We start from the raw sequence: 26,894 nt of genomic DNA, 5'->3' as shown, positions 1-26,894 counted from the left end.
TTACAGGCCAGGTGATGACCTCTCCTGTGCTAAAGAAAAAATAATTAGCTACTGGCTACCCTATGACCTCTGACATTTGGGTTGTGCAACTTATGTTTATGCTTGATATGTCACATCAACAATGAATCAAAGAACATAGTTAGTCTTAGGCCTTACTTCACAGCTTGAAACTATTTTAAGCCTTTCTGTCTCTGAATTTCATTAGTTATTTGAGCTTCTGTGGTTTTTCAGGGGATGAATCAGGGAATTTAAAGGTTCAAATCCAATTTGAAAAGCACCTGTATAAATGGAGATTTAGTTGCACAGGTGCAGTTCAGGATTTCAAATAGTTGCTTCTTAGCACTTTATAATCTCATCCTGTTTCACCTCTGAGAAATAATTTAATCAGGTTGAACCCCTTTTGGTTTTGACAGCTGGAAATAATTCTTGCATTTACAGTATGAGGGCCAAATAAACAGGTTGGTATTCCTGTAGCCAAGTCAACTTGAGAATGCAACACTAACAGAAACCCCTTAAATTTCCTAGATGCATTCTTCTATGTAGACAAAAGCTCATTTGGAGAAAGGATTTAAGCCTGTTTAAATGACAAAACTAGCCTTCTCACCCTTCTGTTAATGGTTCAGATTAGCAAGAACAATACAGAGGCATGCCAATTTTATCTGCCTGCCTTTGCCAATGGCTGCTCTATTGTGTAGTTTGAGAGGGGATTAGCTGCCTGTAAATAAAAAGCAACCTGTGGTGAAATTAAGTCAAAAGTTTGGCCATATGCCACCCTACGTTTCTACTTTTTTCCCATTTTGCTTGTAAATTACTACTTTTAAAAGGCACTTATGTAGGAAGAGGGGCTTCACAACATTTTCTGATGCTCTGGGAGCATAACTACAGGCATACTGAATAACCCATGCAATAACATCTCTTTAGCAGGGTTGAGAAGCCTCAGGGAACTTCAGCTCACAGTACGGGCAGAGCAACAGTGACTGGATGGCCTTGTAATTCTAGAGAGTTCCGCTGTCAGCGGTGTGGCCTTATGCTTTAAGAAAACAGCAAACAGGCTAGTCAGGGGATTCTTCCCAAGTCACTAGAAACAAATTGCTTATGTTGTAAAATGTTTCCAAACAACTAGCTACGTGAAAGTGTGGCACCTTTTTTCAACTGGCATTGGTTGTCCATGGATTAACAAGTAGAAAGGTTAGGAAAATAGAAATGTTAAGTTTTCTATGTGGTCTTTTTGAATTTACATAAAATCTTGTATGGATTACTATGAAGGTTAATTAAATTTTAAATTCCCTAAAGTAGCTGCTAACAGCAGGTGCCAAGATACTATATATTCTCTCAATCCTGCACACCAGGGAACAAACAGCTCAGATCTTGAGCCAAACCTAGCAACCTTGGCTATTGCTATTGTCCTCTGACTGGCTGTACTATATGACTCTGCAGTCTAAAATATGAGTTGTGAGAGAAAGATCTCATAAAATCCCCTTTTGTCATTTCCCTTATTAGAGAATGCAAAGCAGTGCTTTATTTCGCCTCTACACCTTCATTTCATTCCCTACCCTGTTTAATGAAGTTGGTGAGGAACTGGATGATACCTGCTTGACTGTGGTTCTTTTCACTCTTGTTGCAGTTTAGCAGTTTCTTTAAACTTTGGAGGAATTAAAAAAAATAAACCCTCTCATCAGTAGCAAGGGAAGTCAAAAGAGAGAAATAGGTATTGCTGTTGTATTCAGTAGTGAGGAAACCAGCATTTATTCTTCAAGATTACAAAGTTTATCTTCTATTGGAGCATTCCTTTCTTACTGAGTCTAAGGACACCTTTCCTCTCTTACTTCAAGACAGAGTTATTAGTGCAGTTAGCTCTCTCTTTCAATACCTCCACAGCGGATTTGTCCAGTGCCTTCTTGCAGCAGTGAAGCAGTGGGTAGAGAGAGTTGCATAAAGCGAGTGGCTTCAAGGACATGAAGATAGGTTTTTTGCTGTTTGGTTCCAAGAGCAATTCAATTTTCTGTTACTCAGTGATATAGCCCTTGAAAATACTGTGCTGTAAAATCACAGCCTGAGTATTTGGGTCATCTCTATGAAAGTTTCTCAGTGTTGGCATTTATCTCCATTGTTATGACAAAGCCTAGTATTTATTGTAAGGTCATAATACAGAACTTATTAGTATTAGTATTATATTAGTATATTTATTTGTCGTAGAAATGATTTTTTTTTTAATATTCTCTTCTCTAAGTAGTCTTGTTTACTGTACACTTTATGTATAAATACTATGGGATTTGATTGTAGGCACACCTGAATACAATTGAAAAATAAGTCAGTATAAGTTGTTGTTATGCATACTTTTGGTTACAATTAAACAGGTGTCTTTCCTCTTAATTTTACCCATTTTTTGGTTGTATAAAGTGATTTGGAATGAATGGAGCTATTAATGGCAGTGGGTGTCCTGTAGGTAATAGGGCTTGTCAAATAAGATTGCCACATCAGGTTTGCTGTCTGTAGGAGGAGTATGGCTGTCTGTAGGAGGAGTATGACTTTTTACTTGAAATTTGTTTGGTGAAGTTCCCAATGTTAGGAAACATGCTTCTTGGCTCAGACAAAAAGTTTAATTTTACTCTTGCATTTGCATAATGTAGTTCTTTCACCTTGCTGTATTTTTTTTTTTTTAAATGCCCTGCTCTGATTACTCTCCAGTCAATTTACCTTCTATGATACCTCCTCCAGAAGGTTCCTCACTTCCTTGGACATTTTGGGGCTCTTCTGAGAGGGATTTATTTAAGCAATTGAAGGAGTTCCTCAGTACTACCTTTAACTTAATTTGGCTTAATTTTTTGGGTCTCACTTGGAAAGGACAAATAGTCATATTGAAGTTTCATCCTACTTCTTCATTAAAATTGTGTGTAAGTTTTAGACCTTCCTGCTACCAGGATTACATTTTCTTGCCCTAGCTCATTAGAGCTTCCTCATTATTTGAGAATTGGAGAGAAGGTCTACAGCTATGTGTAGGTTACTTTAGCCTGAGTAGTTGGAGTGCTGGTTTGATTCTGTATGCCCACTGAGAGCACCTGCAGTAGGATACAGTGCAGCAATATGTCTTATCTCTTCTGTGGTTTCTATAGCTTCCTACAAATGGGCTAAACATGGGAGTACAGTGACTTGTGAGAAGAATGGACTGAACCAACTGTTTTCCCCATGCTGAGATATTTGTCATTGAACTTCATTTAGCTCCAATTTAGCTCCTTCCTTTTGTACGGCTCAAATATATGAGAAAATCAGGACCCAAATTCTAGAATGTAATAATAGGAGGACAATGCTAGCAGCTTCTGGTTCCCTCTTTCTCTGTCAGTACAGCCTTACTCCTTTGCTAGTAACTGGCATTTAGTTCAAGCTAGTATTAAATATCCTGTGTAGCTGGTTTTCTCTGACTGTCACTAGGCTGTTACTCTGCACAGTAATGGTCCTTCCCTTTGAACTCCCTTATTCTATTTCTGATGCAATGTTTAACACAGTGTCAGAGGACGATCTTAAAAAAGAATGCCAAATGGGAGTGACTATAATTAGAGATAAAAATCTACTTTGTTACAAGGCAAATTAAATCCATTTTATATTATGGGGGAAGCCTGCAATGCTGTTGAGGCTCTGCATTTAGCAAAACATTCTCCCTTGCCTTAAGTCTCTTAGACAAAAGTAAGAGATTTTTCATGAATCATAAGAAATGAGACTGAAAATGGACATAATTTGAACTAGAATAAAATCCCCAAGCCTTAAAGTTTTTTTAGAAACTGGTGTATAACCTTCAATGCTGATAATTTCACCAATCATCTTCAAATAATAGATAGAGTTATCACAGCCCAGGTCAGTAATTTTAATAAAAGGTAAAGTTCACTACCCAGGCATCTAGGAGGTAAAGATGGGGAATTCTTTCAAGCTATCACACCAAGTTGGTTTTTACAGCATATGATTAAAAAAACAAAAAAAATCCCCCCAAAACCAACCAAATAAAAAACTCCTCAAACCCCCAAAAAACAGAGAGAGAGAGAGAGAAATAAAAGGAGGGGTTAATTCTCCTGGAGTATAAATTGTTTTGTAGACTGGAATATAGCTGTAAGAAACAGAGAGCTTACTGTTTTCTGTATAGATGTTTCACACACGATGAGCGAAATGCAGATGGATAACAGCTTTAAGAGGTTTTTCAAATGGGAAAGTAGCTACAGAACAATGTTATTCCCATAGCTGCTCTTGGACTACAGTGCAAGTTAAGCAGCATATTAAGTCATCTAAATAAAGGGGTGACATCATTCACAAGGTGGAACAAAACAAGGTTTATAGATACAGGAAAAAAGGCTACAAAACCCCCTGTATTTGGAAGGTTTGCTTTTTGCTATTTAGTCCAGAAAATTAGCAAAGACGCTTTTAGTACAACTGATCTGGATTTAGATAATTTGAGCAAAATTATTATAACAAAAATTCCTTCTTTATCTAAGGGCACAACTAGTCTGACTGACTTGGAGAATAGACTGACTCATTCTATAACACCATTTTGTGAATCCTTTCTCACATGCAGGCAAAACAAATGAATTTCAGGTTTGGCTGATGAATCATAAGACAGTCTCACACATAAGAAAAACTCATATGGGTTAAATAAAGATCTAAATGACAATTTGTAAAAGCCAAACAACACTTCCATATTTTCTCATGTATTGTGACTTGCATATCGAGTGTTTTGCAGGAATTTAATCAGGCATAAGGTATAAGATAATATTAATGTACTAGTGAATGAATTTTAGGGGTTGGGGGGTTTTTTTGGGTGTTTTGTGGGTTTTTTTTGTTTTTTGGTTTTTGGTTTTTTTTGTAAGGACCACCCATTAGCCTTGTATGCCCACTGCCATGCTCAAAAGTTAAATCCTGTTCTTGTGGAGTCTTGCCAATGCATTCCTGGAAGTAAGAAGCTTTTTGTTTTTAATAGCGCAGGGGCTGCATTCATTCTTCTTAACATCAATAGAATACAAAAAAGGGGTTGCATGTGATTAAAAAAGAAATGGGATTATAGAAAACATACTGTGCCACAAGCTTGAAGGCTTCTGAACAAGAATGTTGGGAAGGAGCACTAGTCGCATACAAATGTAGGTTTGAGATGCAATATTTTAGTTAAATTTTAAGATTAGCTAGAGCAAAAGCACGATGTCCTAAGGCCTCTTAACATATTAGAGGAATCAAATATGTAGGTATAAAGAAACAAAGTGCATCTGTACATTAAAAAAGTAAATATGGCTTTTCTAACCATCACCATTGGGATGTGGAGTACAGTTCAAGTGTAGTAACTTGTGTGCTTGAGCTGCTAATGTAGAATAAATGAGATGCTCTGTGCATGCTACCATTTACAGATGCTCTCTGAAAACTTAGTTTGGAAAAAATACTCAAAAATTCTCATGTCAGTTTGCCTTGCCTGTGAAATCTTCATTGTTGCCCTGCTCATCATCTGTATCTCTGACTCCTTTAAGATGTCTTGTCCTCCAGTCTTCAAGTTACCTTGCTTATTTACCAAGGCCAGTTAACTTTTCTTTAACCATTTGGATTTTTGCAATATTTTAGTAAGTTTGGTTTTCTACAGTGTGGTCTCCACCACTTCCATGCGTACTTGGGACATAGTCATATAAACTACATGGTACTATGTGAAATTTAAGAATCACATGTAGCTTCTCTGAAATATACCACTGGACTTTAAGCAGATCCTCATGACATAAAGCCTAGAGGACCATGAAACTGTGGGGGAGGAGACAAGAGAATTGAAGGAACCAGCTATAATTTGTCATAAATTGCAGAATAATGGTGGAAAGAATAGAACTCTTGTCTGAATTGGCCATAATATATCTCTCTAGAAAAGAACAGGAATTAATTGTTTGGTCGGGGAATTATCTGCTGTTAATCTAGCTTCGACCATTTTAGACTCTTACAGAGTAAGAGTTTGTATGGAGATGCTTTATCTGAATATCACAAGGTTATAACAATACTAATGAGACTTGAGGTCATTAAGAAGCACTTGCTGGAAAATTTGATACTGAGCTGTGCAGAAAATAGTGTCTGAAGCTTGACAAGTGGATCTCATTTAATTATCAAAAGCAGAAAAGCTGATGACTGTAAATAGAGAAAAAACTGCTGTTAAAGCCATATTACTGTATGTACTGTCCACAGACAACACTACTGAAACTTCAGACAACAAAGAGAAAAATTAATGAAATCTATTACCCCTGTGAGGAAGATCGTAAGTACTGACAAAAGACTACATTTAAAAAGCAGTTAGAGATGATGGGCTCCTGGAAGATTTCCTCAGGTGAAGGAAGGAAGCCTGCTGAGCTTCCTCAACTTCAGCTGTGCACTAGATCCCTTCCTTACTGTTTATGGCTAGTCTGCTCTCATTGTCATTGTGTTCCCTGCACAGAAACCATTGGGATGGCTGACTTGTCTTTTGAAATGGATGGGTTCTCCTATCTTGTCCAGGCATGTAATCCCAGACTAACTCCACAGCTGGGGATGGGAAGGTGTCAGGGAATGGGTACTGCACTGTGCAACATTGGGATAGAGTCTGATCAGGTAGGGTGAAGAAGAGGGGCAACCTCTGGCATCCCATCTAGATGTCATAGGTCCTGGAAGAAGGGAGGATGCAGAGTTTGGTGCAGGTGTGGTTTTTAATGGGTGGTCTAGGTTTATGTTCTGCCAAATTACACCAAGCCATCACTGTAGATGCTTCTGCTCTGTTTTCAGTGGACTGCTGTTCAAGTCTGAGTGTGAAATCTTCTTTCCCAGGCTGAGCTGTTTTGGTGTGAGTCACTCTAAAGGGAGTAGTACCTTGAAAATGAATGCAGGACTAAAAGACATTAAAACTCCATGGACTATTTTCCCCTTATCCTGAGCATATGTAACAGTATGTGGTGTCTGAGTGAGATGATAAAAGGCTACTATGCCTACATTGAAATCTGGCAGGGAGATTTCTGCCTGTGCAAAAATTCCTTAGCTGCTACATGAATTGTCAAAACTATTCAGTGACAGAATCTGCAGATGCTAATTTAAAGGTGGTTCGGGTATTTATAAGCGGTTTAGGTATGTTTACATGAACGATAATCATCCCTTTAACTGCAGTGTTTGTATAAACCAAGAGGGGATGGAATTAGATAGAAGAGAACCTGATCGCTGGGAATATAAAATTGTCTATTCCTAACAGAGTTAGGAGTAGAGCACTTAGTTAGGAGTGTATGTGCTCTTCAAAGGATGTCTTTAAATCCCGGTTTTCTTTATAGACTTTAACTTCCTTCCTAATTTAGTGTTTTGTGTGGAGTAACCTACAAATGGTAGATCCTGGAATGCATATGACTAGAAATTGGGATTTGAGGAGAATAAATTGTAATTTCTGATATCAAAATCATGGTATAACATGATATATCTATTTGGAAAACCTAGCATTACGTTTCCTCTTTAGACCTGACCCATAGTTTTGATTCCTCTTTTTCCTAGCTTTCTTTGCTACTCCCTAAAGGTCTGTGTAAATAAATGCATAGTGAGTATTTTGTCAGAGCGGAAGGTGCAGAGCATCCAGATGACTTGTATCTGAATCTTTTATTATGTTCCCCACTAGGTTCCATTTTTTCTGGTTTTTATTGACCACTTGATTTTGAATCATTATGACCCCCTTTTCCCTGCCAGCTTTATTCTCCATGGTGAATTTTAGGTAAATTTGTCCTTTTGTACATTTAAATGGGTTTTGATTTGTCTAGAGTGCAGCCTTTTATACAGAACTGTAGCAAAGAACCCCCTAGGATTTGTATTTTGCTTGTTTGTGGGTTTTATAAAAGTTTTTAGTCTTTTTTCATGTGCAAATACCTTTGAAACATGTAATCTTTTTAAAGGAAACAGCTAATTCTGTCTAATCATGCAGCAGAAAGGTAGGAAACAGGACAATATCATATCATACAATTTATACTTCTAATTAATCAATGATATACAGATGTGTCAGAAAGAATAACCTCTCAAATCCTCCATATAATCCCTGGTTTGGCTCTGTACACTGTGATGTAATACTTGGGAATGGATACAGGTATATGTGTGGTTTGGTACATGTATTTGCATAAAGAATAGTTTTTGTATGTCTGCCCAATAGTGGTAAGGCCAGCTTAGTGACTCAGTTTCTGGCAGAAACTTCTGGTTTGTTAATATTCCTGAAATTTGGGAACAAATGACTTCAAAGTACCAAGGGAAAAAAATGTTTCCAAACTAAAGCAGTTGGTGCAGAAATAATTCTGGGGGAAAAATTCTCTGATTGGAGTTTATGCACAGATTGTTAGGAAGTTTATGTCTTCAAATGTTACCAAACCTTTTGATTATATATACGTATTTCTTTCTTTCCCGTCTTGCATTTCATACTAGCTTTCTGTCTGTGTACTATTTCTAAGTGGCTATTCTTACAGAGGAGAAAGTACTAAACATTCCAGATGACTCGTGTCACTATTCTTCATTCTTTTTTTCCTTTATTTTCTTTTTTGTAACCTTAGTTTTATTGGACCTCTTGTTTCAAAGAGCTGAATTTACCTCATGTTTGTTTGTGTTAGCTTCACAGACTTTGTCCTAAACAAAGTGTTTTATTTGCATCTTTTTCCTTTTAAGAGTGGCAAACAAGCAAATTAAACTCTGTATAGTAGTGCCTTATAACTTTTAAAAATCTCCTTTCACTTTGGAAAATTGTGGAGAAAACCCATATTTTTCCTTTTGCTACTTAGAACTACTTATAAGGTAGAAAACCGAAAAGAATTACAAGAAAAGAAAAAGTTGTGGCAAAAAAGTATTAGTCAAAAAATTTTCATTTAGCTTTTTGGCTCAGTTGAATCTGGGCAGTGATTAATTTTCCCAGCTTTGATGCATAAATAACCCCAATAGTGTCTTCATTGTCTTCTCTTGGTTGTGTAAGTGTTAAATACAGCTAAAATAAACCACTTTATATTTCCTTTTCTGGAGTGTACCATTTTGGTATCTTATTTGTTCTTTCAAAAAAATAGGAAAACACTAAAGAAAAAAATAATTCAGAAAATGTTTTTACTGGTCCTAGTGGTTATCAGAGACAGAGAACATAAATTAATTTTTAAGAGTTAGTAGGTTGATTTGCTAAGTTGTCAGAGTAACACACTGGCTTGCCTTGTCTTTCACTGACTCGTGTTTCTTTTGAACATCTTACTACATGCAAAATAGAGAATATCTGTGGGATTTCAAATGATTTTTTGAGTTCATGGATCTAAGTTTGACCTCTAACATGCACAAGATATTATAATTTTTAATCCCAAACCTTAATTAGTTTTATGGCAAACTCCCAATGAATGTGTGCTTTAAAAGAATGGCCCAGGTCTCTCTATTTTCAAAATCTTACCGTGTCTTGGGAAGGGAACAATATAAGACAGGAGATTTATGTCAAGTGCTCAGACAGAAATCCAACGAGGATCAGACTTCTCTCCTCCCCCTTTTTTGCCAGAATTTCCCACTGGATAAATCCACCAAGCAATAATTTCAGACCTATCAGAAGTTCCACAAAATACTGTGATAATAAAAACATCATCTGTTATAAAAAATTATGTAAGCTGTGAAGAAACCAGTATCTTCAGATTAAGCATATATCTCTTTAAAAGGAACAGTGTGTGTCTGTGTCCTTGCATTACGCAGTATTTTCAGGGACTAAGCATTTCCCTCTGAGTTTGATTTAACAGCTATTTTATTTCCTTAAAGGCTGCACATGTGGGATAGACTTGTTTTTGACTTAAATAACTGTCAGTCAGCATAAAAGAAATGGAAGAACTCTGTTTGAAGAAAGATAAGTGTTTGCATATTAGTGAAAATAGACTTATACTTGAAATGTGTATACTAGGTACATAAAATTTGCATGTGAATTGCATCTTACACATACATACTAACGTATTGTTCTCATGATAGGACTGGTTTTGGAAATGTGGCACTTAGTGTGCCAAGTTCATCTGGAGATAGCCCTACTGTAACTTTACTGTCAGGGAATTAGTATCTGGTTTTGGTTATGAAGGAAAAATACAGTATAAGATGCTGAGAATTAATGATGTGTCACTAGAACATCTTTTCTAAGAATTATTGTTCAACAATAGCTATATTTTTTTTATCTCAGGCTCATTGTAAAAAGACAGAACTGGTACGAGGAGGTTAGTACACGTGTAAACATTTAAAAATGCTGTTGAGAAATTCTAAGAAGAGTAGACTTAAAGGATTTTTTAGATCTTTTGATTTGTAATAATGAAAGCAGTAGGAGCGTATTTGAAAATGAAATTAATATTACTTTGTCTAGTCCTGAAAATTATTGTACTGTCTCTCAATGTAATAGAGGGTAACATCCATTTCATCCTGTCCTTCATTTGTAGATCTTGTCAAGACATCTCTTTCTCTTTTCCCCTACAAAACACATGTAACCCCCTCAAGAATTTAAAAAGACAAGTGCTTTCCCAAGCCTTTCCCCCTTCTTTTCCCTTGCTCTCTTTGGTGTGTGCTTTGCAAGCTAATTCTTTATTGCAGTGTTTATAGATTCTTTCTGTTTGGTGCTACACTGTGATGTATATCAGCAATAGCAGTTGCTTCTGGATGCAAATGATATAGGGAGGAAGCCAGGAGATCATGAGCTTGGGGAAGCTTGTTGGTCATAATTTGAGGCTCTGGATAACAGTTTAATATAGCTCTTAAGGACACACATGCACACACACACACACAAAACTCTTTCACAAGTCCTAGAAAAAATGGTTCACAGGGGAAGAAAGAGTGTTAAGTCTGAAAAGACTGACAAAGACTGTAATTTTTCTCCTGTGAGATAATGGTTTGAAGCCAGCAGCAGATAAAAGATTGCCATAATAATGGCCTAATTCCCCATCTTGTAAAAGGATTAGATAATTCAGTCTCTTTATGGATTCCTTACTCTGGGAAATATATTTCCACTTTTGGTTCTCCTCAGAAATAGCTGCAGAGTGTACTTATTTAAATGCACAAAGACCTGCATTCAGACATTTTGAAAAGGCAAACAGCACACAGAAAAGATTATTTTGCAGGCTGTGTCAATGTGTAAGTTTTGCTCAGCAAGTGGATATTCTGGTTTTACCAGCTGAAAACATTATGGCTGTGAATTACATATTGGTGACATGGAAACTTTCCACAAAAATCTTCAAGAGTGACTGGAAAATAATGCTTTTAATTTGCAGAAAGAGAATGAATTTCAACCAAAATCCATTTTTAACTATGGTTTTTATGAATTTTCAAATAATTTGCTGTGTTTTAGTGTGCAAGCAGTGAGAAATAGTGTCCTTAAGAAAGTGAGTGCAAAAGGAAGAAACAGACTGTGGTCCGAATAGTATCAGTGAAAATTGAGTTATTTTAGATTAACTGTACCTTAGATCAGGGTGAAACTGAAAGAATACGAATGCTGTATATCTCACATAAATAGAATTGATGATAGTTACAACATACTCCTGCCTGACAGCTTTGCACCACTTCTTTAAAATGGATTTAAAGGAATTCTAAATCCCTGCTGGGGAGCATGCTGAATATGTCACTAAGTTTATATTCCCACATTTTATTCAGAAATTTTGTTAAGTATCTGTATTTATTCATGTGGTCTTATAGTTTAATTTGGAAACATCTGCCTTCCTGGATAATGTTCTGCAGGATAATCTAATAGTCCTCATGCTTCATTTCTCTTCAATGCAGATGCTTCCTGTATTTTAGTTTACGGTGAAAATAGAAGCTATGACACTGATTTTTTAATATAACAAGGTGACATGCTGCAGAGCTTTCCCATTATTACTTCAGACTTGAGAGGTGCCAGCCACTCTCATTACTCACTGAATTCACAGTCATCTGTTGTTTGCCCCCATATATCTAAGAGATTTTTCTTCTGTAGTTTATTGATCTAAAATTTGTATAAACTTCTTTTAAAATCTAATCTTCATTAGGAAGCTAGAGTGTGTAGCTAAAGCATATGGAGAGTTTTACCAGCAAAAGAGTACTTTTGCCTGTATATTGTTTAATAATATTTATTTAATATAACTTTACCATTACATTAAATGGCATAGTCTATACTGGAAGACTGACATCTTTTTGTCTCTGTACCTGTGAATACACTAAGAATTTTGCTGGCACAGTTTTAACATTTTTATTTTTGTAAAAGACATTAGTAGAACAAATGGAATAGGTCAGAAATTCCTGGCTTTATATTTAGGTTCTGGAGAAGCTTTGGATTTTACACCAGTATAAACGAGTGCAGAACTTGTGGAGACAGTAAGTCAAGGTACATGAGGTCAGAATTTGGATCAGTATGTTTGAGAACAAAGAATGAAATACACTCACCATATTATAGGCAGGTCAGGACAAATTATTATAAAGCTTGGAGTGCTGTTACTGGTGTGGTGTTGAGGTTGCTAGGGAAAGGTGCAAGAAAACATTCAATGTAACCTAAAAGCATGTGGGGGCTTTCAGGGCTTTTGGTGTCTGATCTCTGTTGCTATAACTTCCCTGGAGTTATGTATTTGTTCTAGGGAAATTATAATTCAGTATTACAGTGATATCAGAGAGAGAGATGTTAGATGTAGATGTAATGTTTTAAATTACAGAAAGAAAGCAGATGATTTGAAAGGGGAAAAAAAAAAGAAAGTCCAGTAAGTCCATCTTATCCTTCTCCTCATCTCTGACTGAAATTCCCTTTGGTCGCCAAAGAAACATCATCATGTTATATTTTTAATAAGTTTCTTTTGTTAATAAGTTCATGATATTCATTAATCTTACAAAATGTATGTCACAGTTTTTGATCCAATTAATAACTACTTCATAAAGAAGCTAACTGTAAATCACTGAAGTATTTGTTAGGATTTTTTCAAGAGCATAGTTAACCTACTTTGAAATAATTTAAGCAAAATCAGTGATTCAACAAGCCAAAATCTCCTTAATTAAGATTCTAATACAAACATGACACTACGTCTGTTTTTCAGAGTTGAGAACTTTTCTTTGTGATTGTAGCCTTAAAAATGTACACTGATCTTGGGTGAACATGAAAACAGCTTTACTGCTCTTTTTGCTGAAAGATTTAAGGATTCTTTGCTGAACTTTCCCCTACTTCTCACCATGTTTATCTAAAAGAAGTCAGCTGAGTCTTCAGCAAAGCGGATCAGGAATTTTCCAATGAAATGTGTGTTCTTTAGGAAATAATGATTCACAGAAACCAAAATGTTTTACAGAAATTATCCAGATTCAACAAAATTTAGCTGACACAGGGCAGTACAGAGAGAATGGCTGGAGCTGCAATTCTCAGACATGTAATTTCCCACTTCCTCCTCGGGAGTGCCCTTTACTGTCTTGGAGCCCCTGGGGGAATTTTTCTTTATTACTAAAAAGCCAGCAGAAGCATTTGTATTGTCTTGAAATAACAGGTTTTCAGGATTTCTTCTCAAGTGGAATTTCAAAGTTTCTGTTGTTGTTCACCTCTGGGGAACATCAGAATTTGAGCAAATTTATCCATCTCTAGTTTGCTATGTTTAAAAAGAAAAAAGAAGGTCCATAGTCATGTACCAGACTTTGAAGGCCAGCCACATACACAGTAATTATGTAACTCTTGCCTGTAGTTGTTTATTTGGGGATTAAAGGAGAGTTTGTCCAAAAATGATAACCCTTCTTCTGTTTGGGTTTTTTTGGTTCATTTTTGGGAGGAATAGAATGGGAATTTGGTTATTTGAGTTAAGTGGCATATTTCTAGAAGACTACATCAGAATAGTATTAATCTAAATATAATTCCAGTTCCTCCATCTGTGAGTGAAAAATCACCCTCCTCTGAAGGTGAATCTTCTCTCCTGTTTAATATTTGATTTGACACAAAAATTTCCTAAAGCACAACCTCTACTATACATTAGCACAAGGCAATTTATAATGCACATACTTTGAATGAGTAGTCTACACAAAGAACAAATACTAAAGAGCATATATCTCAATATTAGGTATCAGAAATGTTTCCATTTCTTTGTTTTCAGGATACTTTATTCCTTCTCATTAGGCCCTGATGTTAGAAAGTACCTATGCTTGTTAAGTGTTTTTAATTATGTTTATGAATCTGAGGAAGTCCTTGGAAGTATTTTTTTTTATTCTAATCCATTAATATTGTGCAAATGGTGTTCATCAGTGAACTTTTTTTTTTAAATTTTAATATTCTGCTATAACATGGAGTTTACTTTAATTTCATTGACTACTAGTTTTAAGACTATCATAGGACAATAGTGTTGACATAGAAGACAATCATAGTGTATGTCTACATTTAGTGCACTGGAGAAGTTCTTAGGTAGGAATTTGTCCTGCATCTGTCCTTACTGTCATGCACACACTCAAGTATAGACATACCCATAGTTGCCCTCAAAGCAGGACTTTGTTTTACCTCTTAAAAATCTGTTTTGCTCAAGCGTAAATGTTTCCACAAATTTCAAATCTGAAAATGCACGCCAACTTTAAATTGTGGAGAAAAAACCACAATTTTAATTTAGCTTCCTCAACTGTTCCCTGTTATTTTTTCCCCAAGATATAGTTTAATTCCAGTGTCCTATTGTCTAAAAAGTGTGCAGCTGTACGAGGGCTACTGCATTGTTTTAGGGGTGGTACCAGTGGAGAAATCACGGCTCCTCTAGCATTACTCTCTCCTTCCATCCCCACTATATCCACACTTTATTAGGTACCCATTATAATTAGTCATTTTAGGATGCTGTTATATGTATTTTGGATTCATATAAGGAATTGTTTTGTAGGATCATCTTGTCTCTTTCTTTTCAGCTTCTAAGTGAGGTCATCGATCTAACTTATTTCTAAAGCAGCGATTACCATAATGTCAAGAAGCTGTCCTCTTAATAGCTCATGTAACTTGGATATTGATGGGTATCAGAGAGATTTGAAAACAAGATCACTAGTTCTGTCACACAAAAAGAATGGGGAAGTATAATGACATGCCATGTAGCTGATTACAATAAAGAAGAGCAATAAACAAACTGGACTTTGGATACTGTCAACATTTATTTTCTTGTCAAATATGTCAAGTTTTGGGAAGGACTAACTTTCAGATAGTAGTGACAAGTTTCACCACACAGTCTGCTTAAGTAATATCAGTTTGATTAGAAGAAAAGATCACTAAGGAATATGTCCTAGTGAACTGTGTTAGAAAAAGTAGATGCCATTTCAAAGATTTGCATATTGCAGAGAACAGACTCTTCCTTATGTAAGGGTCCTTTCTTGTGTCTACTTCTATATAGCTGTAATTAGATAAAATTATGTAGATAGCTCCAACTGTAATATTTTTGGCACAATTAAGTAGCATGTGTTACAGTGTCAAAAGGACTTACTGGTAAATTTCAGGAACTACAAGGGAAATGCTCTTAGTTTTTCAAAGTAATCTACTGAGGAATATGTTGCTGCTATGGAAATCTCATTGCTGACTTTAAAAAAGCCTTACAGCATGTATTCATTCATACTACTTATTCATTCCTTCGTTAGTACTAACAGAATACTCTTTGCTTTATGCAAATACATGGGAAAATCTGACTCTATAATCTGATTCAAACAGACAGTACTATCTAGAAACAAACGATATGCTGGATGACTGTTCAAGCTCAAAGTAAAGCTGATCTTGCAGAATGACTGCCCACACTGTGCCAATTTATTTCCAGCTGCTAAATAATGCTAGAAGAAAGATCAAGATGCAGTCAATGTTTTTTTCTCCTGATAGTAATGATTGGATTGCTACAGTGATGTTATTGTGGCTTTCAAAACAGGGTGGAAGGATGAGGAGGTTGCTATGAAGGGAAATAAAGTTAGTCCACGAGGCATTTCCTCATTAAGTTGTGCCGTCAGAAAAGCTCAAGAGACTTTCTTTGAGTGCTGGAATGGGCCTTTCTGAAAGGTCAGCCACAAGAGAAGCTTGAGCCTTTGTAGCACTTGATCAGTCTCTTCCCGCTGGACTCCACCAAACAGCCACTCAACAGAGGTCATCTACCAAGCAGGAAATGCAGATCTGCATTGCATCCTTAGCCCACCTGCATGGCATACAATGTCCCCGTCACTAAATTCATGTTACAGATACTTATGTGCTGCATATTTAATCCCTGTAAAATTCCCCTGGAACATTCTGTCATCTTGAAAATGGAAATTAGTTGAAACATTATGGCCATTAGTCTGCTTTATTTCACTTTTTTTTTCCAACAAATGGAACTAGAGTAGGAACTAGTATCTGATACTTCTTTAGGGTATTGCTTCTTGCACTGCCCGCAGAATGAAATCAATGAATCAGTGAGTTGTTTTCCACCTCTGTAATCATAGGGATTTACAAGTGTTTAATTAAGACTGTTGGTAATTGTGATACCACAGAACAATGTGTTCTGAGATGTTGTTGGGCATTCAAAATTGCCAGGGAAATATTGAAGATGTTCAAAAGAAGGTTGTCATATTAGTCAGAATGGGGTTTTATGTAGGTTATTTCACGCAGCCTCATTGGTGAGAGGTTATGCAACATAAATCGCAGAGTTAACCTCATTTTCATTTCAGTTTAGCAACTGGGAATCAAATAATAGTTTCATCTTAGTATTTTTTCATCTGGTAAAATAGGTGTCTTCTATTGAAATATGACACTGTAATATCCTCATCTTGATGACATGCCCTGTTCTCCAACAATCAGTTTTAAGAAAGAAAAACATCCTAAATGCTTGAGTTCAGCAATGCACTTAACATGGTCATGATTTTAAACCAGAGAGTAATCTATTTAGGTAAATGTGTTACTGAATCAAAGCTGCAACATTTGTTTTGTATCACCGTTGTGCATGCTGAAGTAATTTTTCATTTTTCTAGTGAAAATTTAAGATGGCTGAACTTTTAGGCTTTTTAGGCTGAACAAAAAAAAAAAAGGTTGGGTTTTTTTTAGGTGGGTTACTCCTGCTTCCCAATACTGCACCATCACTAATAGAATAATTCATATAGTAGATAAAGGCAAGTTACATGGAAAGAATGTAAAATCTTTGATAAGGTGATAAATCTTAAACTTTTGTAGAAAACATTGCTTTTTCAGATATCAAGTCAAGAGGAAATATTTTCCTAATCTGAATCCTAAAGGAATCAACATGTTTTCTTTTTGATGACTTTAGTCACTGCCGTTTCTTAGATAATACCATGTGTGCTTATAGATTGTTCAGGAGTGTGAAAAGACCTTTTCAAAGTAGTGGATGAAAAAAAAAAAAAGATCTATAATTTCAATCTTGACTCTGTTTTTCCTATTTGCTGTTTCCTTCCTCTGATGAGGCAATACAGGATTTTATTATGCTGTGACTCATTCAAGGAATGTAGATGAAATTGTTTTGTCCTCTCTTTGCATACTCTTACAGTATCATATTTTTTAAATCATGCTGTCAGTATGACTGTGTTTCACATACCCACAAGCTTGTTTGTAGTGATAGACCTGGTATAATGCTGCTACACCCATTCTGTAGAACTTATTCAGAATGTCTTTGGTCCTGAAGTCCTTGGAAGTTTTCTTGGAAAAAGTCCTACAGAATGCATTTTTGGGTCAAAGGAAATTGAAGTATTTGCCTGAAGGCTGTTTGCCTTTGTAGTTCTTGAAGCTCCAATATGCAGCTGGTTGAATGTGACTGAAACAATGGCCCCTAAGCAAGACATCACACTATAAACAGAATGTATATAGAAAAAAAATGTTGGCTGTCAGGTATCAAGTTTAGAATCCCATTAAAATAATTAATAGCTGAAATAATGTTTCGGTTAATAACTGAAATAGTATTATATATAACATAAATATTAGTAAGATAGTAATTTTTACGTAACTTGTTTTTTTGTTTTTGTTTGTTTTTTTAAGAGTACACATTGAAAATAATAGCGAAGATTTTCAAAGCTAGCCATCAGTTTGGAAAAGCTCAACTCTTTTTAGATTGCTTTGCAAACAAGAATGTGACTCTCATATACATGGCTCTTTTTATAATCGCCTTTTCCAAAGAAGTGGCTAAAAAGTTCCAGCACACCATTTTGGTTATCATTTTACCTTTTTTTTGCTAAAGGAATTTCTATCTGGTATCTGGCAATAAAGAATCAAGTCCACCTTGGAGTTTACACTTCTCTGTACAACTAATCTGCAAGAAAAAGAGTTGGAAATGAAAATGCTTTTGTAGTACCAGGGACCAGATAAGTGGATCTCATAGCTCAGGTGTTCCAACATAAATGATGCTTGCAGCATGGTGCAACACACTCTTCTTGGAAGACATTCAGCAAGAATGAACCAGGGAAGAAAGTAGCATAAACAAGGACAGATTAGAAAATACATCTCTGATTGTATAATGAGCTTCTGAAGCATTCAGAAGCTCTTCTAGATGTATGCTTCTTTCTAATCTATTGCTTAAGGATTTTTAAGTGTTTCATTTTACTGTGGAGGTGTCTTATGAATAGTATTACTATTGAAGAAAAAATCAGAATAGTCCAAGTAACAGAATTCTTTTGGTGAGCAGTAGTGTTTGTGACTTCTTTTGTTGCGTGAGTCACATGAGAGTCTATTCCAATACAAATCCACATGTAAGAAATACATAAATAAGTTGAAAATTGGATGTGAAAATGGGGTCCAGATATGTCAGACATCTTATTCACCCATCCATCCACCCACCCAGGTCACCCAGCCATTTTATCCTACAAAGGGAAATCATATGAAATGGCTTTTCTGACTAGATACACTGAAAAGATTTTTTGGTTTTTGCATGTTTTTCATGAGGCAATGGGCCACTTAAATATATGTAATTTCTAGAATAAGATGAGAATAATTTCGGTTGTTCATGTCTGGTTTGGATTTATGAAAGCTCAGAATGGGAACATATTATAAGATCTTGAAAATTCTGATGGGATAAAAGAAGCAGGTTCTACTTCTAGAGATAATTTTTTTATGACTACAATATAAGCAGAGAAGGTTGGAGTAGTTTTCCTTTTAATTAAACACAAATAAACTATCAACATGGCTGCAGAGAAGTCCACATCACTTCTGGTTCCTGCAATTCCATGCATATCCTTATAAGCTTGAATACGTGTTTGCAGTAAACATGCGTATGTATTTAATGAAGGAGGACAGGTCAATTTTAATGCAAAGGAAAATGATGTGATTTTTGAGATCTTCCTTTTTTGCATGGTTATTTCATTTGCAATTTGTTTTCTCCCTACTTGAATATCTTTATGATAATGGTACAAAGTTATTTTCTTCTTTTTGACTGTCATTTTTAGAAGAGCCTGTTTGACAAGTTAGGCTTTTGAAGAATTGGTAACTAGAGCATTACAAACCAGGTACAGAGCTATAAAGGATTCACAGAAGTCATTTTCAAAATTAGGTTTACAGCTTCTAAGTTTTACACTTTTGTTGCCTTGAGGAGTTTTGTGTTCTGTGGAACTGCCTTCTCAGGTAAGAGTCATTATGAATTTACATTGAGCTTTCCATCATAAATAAACCATTCCAGGGGCAATAAAAGGAGAGAAAGTAATTGGGGGTGAGGGAATGGTTTTGAGAAGGTACAAACAAATAGATGACTTAAGATCAAAATATATTAAAGAACTGTGAGAGTCATAAAATGTAAAATTCAGATAGGGCAGATACTGGGGTTCTGCTTAGTTTCAAAGGATAATTCAAAATTTAGTGTAGAGCAACTGCAGATAGTGAGAATACACAGTGAAAGGAACTTTTTTTAAGAGATAAGTTATTTCTTTCCCCAAGGTTTTACTTCAGTGCATTTTTATGATTCCTGGGCTTTGCAAAATTGAATTGCATTTTTCTTATTCTTTTCATGTCTGAATAAATTCAAGGTAAGATAACCTTTATGTAAATGGCAGTTATATTGTGTTAAGAGCTACAAACCATTTCTTCAGAGCAGAATCTGTACTCAGGATTCATAAGAGCCTAAAGAAGGATGGTGGGACTCTTGGGATGCTCATTTAAACGAACAGATACAAGGACTATTTTTGTAAATTCCTGTCAAGGCATTGCAGTCAGCTGATGCAGGGGGAAATCCTGAACATGAAGCCTGCCATAATTACTGTATTTTTCTTTTAAAAAGTAACAAAGGAGGAGGAAATATTCTTGCATGTATTTCCCTGTGGTGGGTTAACCTGGGCTAAGGGCCAACCCCCCACCCAGCTGCTCGCTCCTTCAATGCCCTCCGCAGGACAAGGGGAGAAAATAGGATGAAAAAGCTTGTGGGTCAAGATAAAGACAGGGAAATTGCTTACCAGTTACTGTCGTGGGCAAAACAGACTTGTCTTGGGGAAAATTAGTTTAATTTATTGCCAATTAAAATAGATTTAGGTAATGAGAAACAAAAAGACAAACATTAAAGCCACACCTTTCCTCCCCTCTTTCCCAGGCACAACTTCACTCCTTCACTCCAGACTCCCCACCCTCTGAGCGGTGCAGGGTGGACGGGGAATGGGGGTTGTGGTCAGTCCGTAATGGCTCCTCTCTGCCCCTCCTTCCTCCTCCACTTTTCACCTGCTCTGGCCTGGGCTGTCCCTGTGGGCTGCAGTCCTTCAGGAAAAAAATCTGCTCCATTGTGGGTTCTCCACGGGCCACAGTCCCTCCAGGACACACCCACCTGCTCTGGTGTGGGTCCTCCACAGGCTGCAGTGGATATTGGCTCTGGCATGCTCCTCGCCATGGGCTGCAGGGGACTGTCTGCTCCGGAGTGTAGAGCACCTCCTCCTCGGACCTTGGTGTTCTCTCTGCTGTTTCCCACTCTTTGTGTTCCCTGCTCTTCTGCCTGTGTGGCATTGTCTGCTCTTCCTTAACTACATTTTCTCCAAGGTGCCACCATTTTGGCTGAGGGACTCAGCTGTGTCCTGCTGTGGGTCTTTTGGAGCCGGATGGAACCGCCTGTGTCCCGCACAGGGAAGCCCCAGCATCTCCTCGCCAAGGCCACCCCTGCAGCCCCCCGTACTGCCAACATCTTGACACGGACATCCAGTACAATCCTGTTCAATTAAAATATTTTTGAATGTAGTGAAGGCAGCTTGCAGTTTCTTGTGCACATGATACCACCAAAACCCCACTGTCATTAACATAAGTCTTACAAAAATACATAAGCTAGGATTCAGTTGACTGTTTCTTAGAGGCTAGTTTTGGTTACTAGACAATCTGGGATGATATGATTGAACCATGGATGTTGGCTTTTCAGCAAAGCTACCCTTTTAATTAGGACGATGTTGTGAGTAGGGTATGTAGTCAGAGATAATAATTTTCTGTATCTTATCTATGGAATATAATTGCAAATGTTTTCGTTCCATTTTTACACAATTTAGATTGCAAGGAGATAATTTGGCAGAAAGGCCAGAAGATGTCTCCATGGTATCTCAAACATCTGAGCCAGCAGTGTCAGACTCTGATGGTAAGTTATATAAATATTTGCTCCTCATAAAAAAACCCCAATCACCAACATCTTGAATTTAAGAGTAGATGTTATGTCTGTAAAAGAAGATTAAACACTTCCAGAGAGTGTTCCTGGGCATTTGAACTCAATCATTTAAGCTTCAAATCTGTTAGAAGAGCCCCTAACATAGTTTTTGTCATGGCCAGTTAGCACTCCAGAATAATTCCTAGGCATATTTTGGGAGCCACCTTGGGCCAGGATTCATTCTTAATTGACAGTTTGTATGTTAGCACGCTATTTTGGATGTAAAATACCTTAATAGCATAGACATGGTTTGTTCATTGCCAGTTGGCCTCTATGCCAAAGAATGGTCTTTGAAATATTTAATTTAATACTACAAATGCATGCACAGGATTCAAATAATATACAGTAAAAATAAAAAGAGTTATATAATTTCTCCTCTGTTTTTAAACTCAGTATCAGGAATTCTTCTCTGATCTCTCCAAGCACCACTGACTAGAATTGAAATACAATAAAAAGGAGTTTATACAATAGCTCTGAAGAACATTTTTTCTCCTCATACAAACTTAATCATACGTTGCGTTAATCTGCAGTCAGGACACTCAGCCTTATTTCAATTTCTGCTTAGGTTTTTGAACAGAATAACACCTGAAATGTAACGAAAAAGGCACTTCCTCAGGGATATCTTGCCCCGCTTTCCTATGAAAGATTAAGTTGATGAAGGTTAACTTTATATTAGCTGTCACTGGGATGGAGGCAGACAAGAATAAAGGTTTGGACAGAGAATCCACAAAGATAAATCTTTCAGTCCATTCCCTTACTGTTGGGCAGAATCAGCTGAGTCTATTAATTGGAGGATATGATTTGCAGTTTAGTCTTCAGCAGCCACAAAGTTGCTATGTTGATTAATTAATGCAAAACAAATCGGAACTAACTTTTGTTGGTTTTAGTTAAACTGCCTGCTGTTTAGTGCTATTAGGTGTGCTATTAGGTATGATGGCAGCCTGAGCTTTTGCTCATTTCTCTTGCCGCATTTGTAAACCAATATATGTCAGCATTAGTAACTAGTGTGTCTTTAAAGATAAATTTTTCAAACTGGTTTTGTGAGAATGCATGGCTTCATGCAGTCATACCGTTTGTTTTTTCTTTCATCTGCCATTGATCACTTTATAAAAAAAATTAATAGGGGACTCAGAATCTCAAAATATGATGTTCTTACAAGCTTGATGAAGACTGTCAGCAAGAGAGACCCAGACTGGTGACTGCATTCAAGCCCTGTGAAAGGAAGGAAAAATTGTTCTGTTATGAGAGTAATCCCCAGGAAGGGAGGTGGTGGTGGCTTGTTTGGGATAGGTAAGGGATATGCAAGCATGAGATTATTGAAGTGGAAACAAGTAGAGGGGTAAGACATACATGTAGGAGAAAGTTCTACGGTTCCTGAAACAATTTGTTTTGAATAGATCTCTGCCTTCCTTTTTCCTTCCTGTGTACCCTTGTTCTTGAAGGGGAAATATGCCCACTTTGCCATGCCATCTTCTGAAACTCTAGGCTTCAATAAAATAGTAAGCTGTTGCTAAGTGGCAGAGGCACCAGGATTAAAGAGAGTGAAACTGTAAGAAGGTGCTGGATGCTGTGTAATAATGAAGCTGGATCTTTTGTGGTCACAGAGCATGGAGCACAAGTGTGCTATAGCCATTGTAACTTGGACTGCTTTATATGCTTCTGGATACTCTGTAGTCAGTATGGGTATAGAGAAGATGGCGAACGGTTTCCCTAAAAAACCACCTCCAATAAAAATATGGGGAGTAAAAGTTAGATAGGTGGGTGGGGCAATGGCATTCATGTTGTTGTAAACACATCTATCTCACATCTCTGAATATACATTAACCTGTTGGTCATATAGCTAGAAAATAGCAAAGCCTCTGGGGCAAAAGGACTGAGGTCAACAGTGAGGTACTGCCAAATTTCTGTCAAAATGCGATCTTCAGCCTTTCAAATATATTGATTTTTTCGTAAAATGTTGGCTAGTAATACATTTTGATTTGGAAAAAAGCACAGCTGGATTTTACAAATAGGCACAGACAAGAAACAGGCACAGAACTCAGGCACCTGCCCATTCTATCAATCTTTCCTATAAATGCAGCACATTACTTTTTTTCTGTGCATCTGATATTTATTTCCAATAAATATTATGTATGAGAAGAAGATGATAAAAGAGGCTCCTAAAGATATTGTTAGAAAACCCTAAGTAGCCAACGCATGAAGTTGCACTGAATTTTTAGTTGTGTCTTCTTAAGAATGTATTATGTCATGAAAAAGTGACTAACAGGCTTCACTTACCAGTTTTATTTGAATTTATTTTCTGCTGTTACTTATCAGTACCAATGACCTTCCTGAGAGAAAACTATGCATTGGGAAGTGCTGATGTAAACCATTCGTTCAAGCATATGCAAGCAAGGTGCTGATGCACAGCAAAGTTGAGTGTAGCTTTCTTTAGATAATGATCTGTTTCTGGGTTAGTGGGAAATTGTTAAGTTGTTAGATCTGGAGCATCTCTCTTGTGGATTTCAGATGAACTAGGTTCAGAAGTAATTGGCAGCACATCTGATCTAACCACCCTTAGAAATAAGCCTTACTAAAGCAATTCCACCTAATAAAGTCAATGTAATAGCTTATGTAAAAAGATCCTCTGCAGCATCAAGGCACTATACTGGCTCGACTGGCAATCTGGATCTGGTTCTAATTAACCACTACACTGATTTCCCTCTAGTATAATCCTGCTGAATCAGACAGAGTTGTGTTTGACCTAAGTAGTAAAAATGAGAGACGGGAATCAGGTCTCAAGATCGGAGAATACAAGACATTTTAACGCTGCAGTTTCTTTTTACTGTCCTAAACTATACCTCTCAAAACTGTTTCTCTTTCCTATTGGACCACTTCACAGGAAAGAACTAAGGGAAGAATTTAATAGCTAGGTTCTTGATTTTGATTAGAAGCAGCAGCTTCATTGACCGCACAGCAAACTTCGCCTGTAGACGCAGAGCCTGTCAGGTTTCTCTCTTGGATCAGTCCTCCATTAAGCCTTGCTCTTGTTCTGTACAGATAGATGGGGAGAACGAGTGAGGCTTCAAAAGATAGACACTGCAACAGGATTGATCCATTACAAATCTGCATCTGTCAACCCCAAGTCTGTTTTTCAGGTTGGGGGGGTTGTAGACGTCATCTACTACTGTGTATTTTTATTTTTTTTAAATTTGGATATTAAGAAATAGTACCACTAAAGGGTAATTGTTCATTTAATCCCAGTTACCTGTAAGTACCATAGGACCTTGTTTCACTTGTTTCAGTCTCTTTTGCTGGAAAGTACTTTACTCTTTGAGTGAAAGCCACAATATAAGGCAAAAGAAAAGAAGACATTATTGCAAATAAGATCTTTGCAGTCAGTGCATTCTTGTAGAAGGAAGCTTAAAATACAATAACTTATTAGAGAGTAAACTCTTTATATTGGATGAATGAAAAGTGTAACACTTCTAAACTTCTAAACCACTCCTCAATTTGTCTGAGAAAAGCTGTTTATAAAGTCAGTTACTTTGCAGTGTAGTATGCAACTCCACATATTTCTGAGGTGTGGGCAAAGACTTGTTTCTTTTGTGGCTCTACCTGGAATAATATAATTGGACTGAAAATGATAGATTATGTGGTACTATGCCACAGTATGTACATGTGGTATTTCCTATTCTATTGTGTTATTAGATCTACAGATTATGCCGTGATACATAGTATTTAGTTTGCTAAGTAAATTTTACTAAGCAAATTTCACATCAGTAGTTCATTCCCTGTCAAACAGGAGTCACTGGTTTTTATTATTTGCAGTTAGCCAGCTCCTGTTTCTATCCAGTAGAAACTAGAAAGTTTCTCTTGAAGAACCTTGAAAAGACTAGGATGTGTGGCTTCTACTTATTTTTTTCTTTTCCTTTGAAGTGCCAATATAGTAGAAAGTTCAAAACAGGCATTTGGATGTAGAGGAAAGGTTTGAAATTGGGGATGTTCAATAGAAATAGGAGCGTGTGAAACACATATAGTGCTACTCCAGATGGAACTGCATGACCAGGGTAAAAAATTAATAAGAATGCAAATATGTGGGAATTAGGGTTGAGAACTAGATATGGCAGTGGCAAAAATGTGGCGTCATCTCCCAATTCCTGCCCAGTTCTCTGACCACAACTTTGCATCATCAGCACCTCTTCTTCCTCCACTTTCATTTGTGTTTGCAATGAATGTGGTAACCATAGTTGCCATACTTCAGTATAGTTCTGTCTTTATAGTAAGTATAGTCTGAGATGTTTAACAAATCAGGGCACTCTGGAAACATAAGGACCTCCCTGCTAAGTGTCTGTATAACAGCAGAACCTAGGGAAAATCAGGCATCTTGTTTTCTTAGGCTGCTTATGAGCCTAGCAGACTGTCAGGCAAAGAGTGAAACTGCACAGCATGTTACTTGGAAATTGCTTTCTCTGACATAGGTACATAAGTTCTGTTTTAAGTCATTACATATGTGTCAAAGAGGCATTCTAGACTTCTCAGCAAGTCATGTTGTTTTACAAATGTGGCAGTATGGGCAAAAATTATAGCTTGTATGGCTTTTAAACATTGCCTAAAGTGACTAGAACTTCTTACTTCAAGGATTTTAACTATATTCTAATTAGTTTAACATAATCCATTGAATTTAATTTTATTGATTTTATTAAAGCTGAACATCCACTACTGATGTAAAGGACAAACAGTATTTAGTTTTAATAGTAAAAATAATAAATAACCTACAAGACACCTTGGCAGCTGAAGGAAGCTTGCTTATCACTCTTAATTGTGTTAGAGACACTGCTCCATATTGCATTAAGTTTATAAATTAAAATCAGGCATAAAATCAGATGTAAATTAAAATCAGACATAAATTAAAATCTATTGAAGTGTAACTGAAAAGCAGTGCGTTTACAGTAGACACATTTACTTCCCAGCAGTTAATTTATAGGCATTTTATTTTCAAAGTGACTAATGCTTACTTAATTAGAGTGATTTACTTCTCTTCTATGTCTTTGGAACAGCTCAAGTACCTGGGGTTGAAACACTTACAGAAGATATTGATGAATTTCAGAGTGCCTCTCAAGTGGCAGGATCTGTAAGTATCTTCCCTTATGGATAATCCTCTAATTTTTAAAAACAGTTTGATAAAAATTAATTTTGCATAAAGATAAAAGTTGTGCTTGCCAGCACTGTTATCCTAGAGAGAAGAAAACATAATTTACCTAACCCTTCTGAATTTTCAGTTTTCTGGCTGTTTTAATTTTTTCATTCTAGAAAGGGTGATATTTTAAAATAAATTATTATAATCTCATACCAAACCATATGTTGTTGGACTTACACGTATAGCTC

At 36.6% G+C, this 26,894-nt stretch overlaps 1 protein-coding gene across 1 annotated transcript in view; it reads left to right on the top strand.

Moving 5' to 3' along the window:
* C2H8orf34 (chromosome 2 C8orf34 homolog) overlaps positions 1 to 26,894 on the top strand; it is a 172,904-nt gene that overhangs the window by 112,350 nt on the left and 33,660 nt on the right. Inside the window, exons 9-10 of the mRNA XM_072851245.1 lie at positions 21,376 to 21,461; positions 26,567 to 26,640. Coding sequence (XP_072707346.1) covers positions 21,376 to 21,461; positions 26,567 to 26,640 — 160 coding nt within the window. The remainder of the gene's footprint in view (positions 1 to 21,375; positions 21,462 to 26,566; positions 26,641 to 26,894) is intronic.

This window comes from Ciconia boyciana, chromosome 2, assembly GCF_034638445.1.
Source record: "Ciconia boyciana chromosome 2, ASM3463844v1, whole genome shotgun sequence".
Classification (NCBI taxonomy): domain Eukaryota; kingdom Metazoa; phylum Chordata; class Aves; order Ciconiiformes; family Ciconiidae; genus Ciconia; species Ciconia boyciana.
This window is presented reverse-complemented; position numbering and strand designations above follow the sequence as displayed.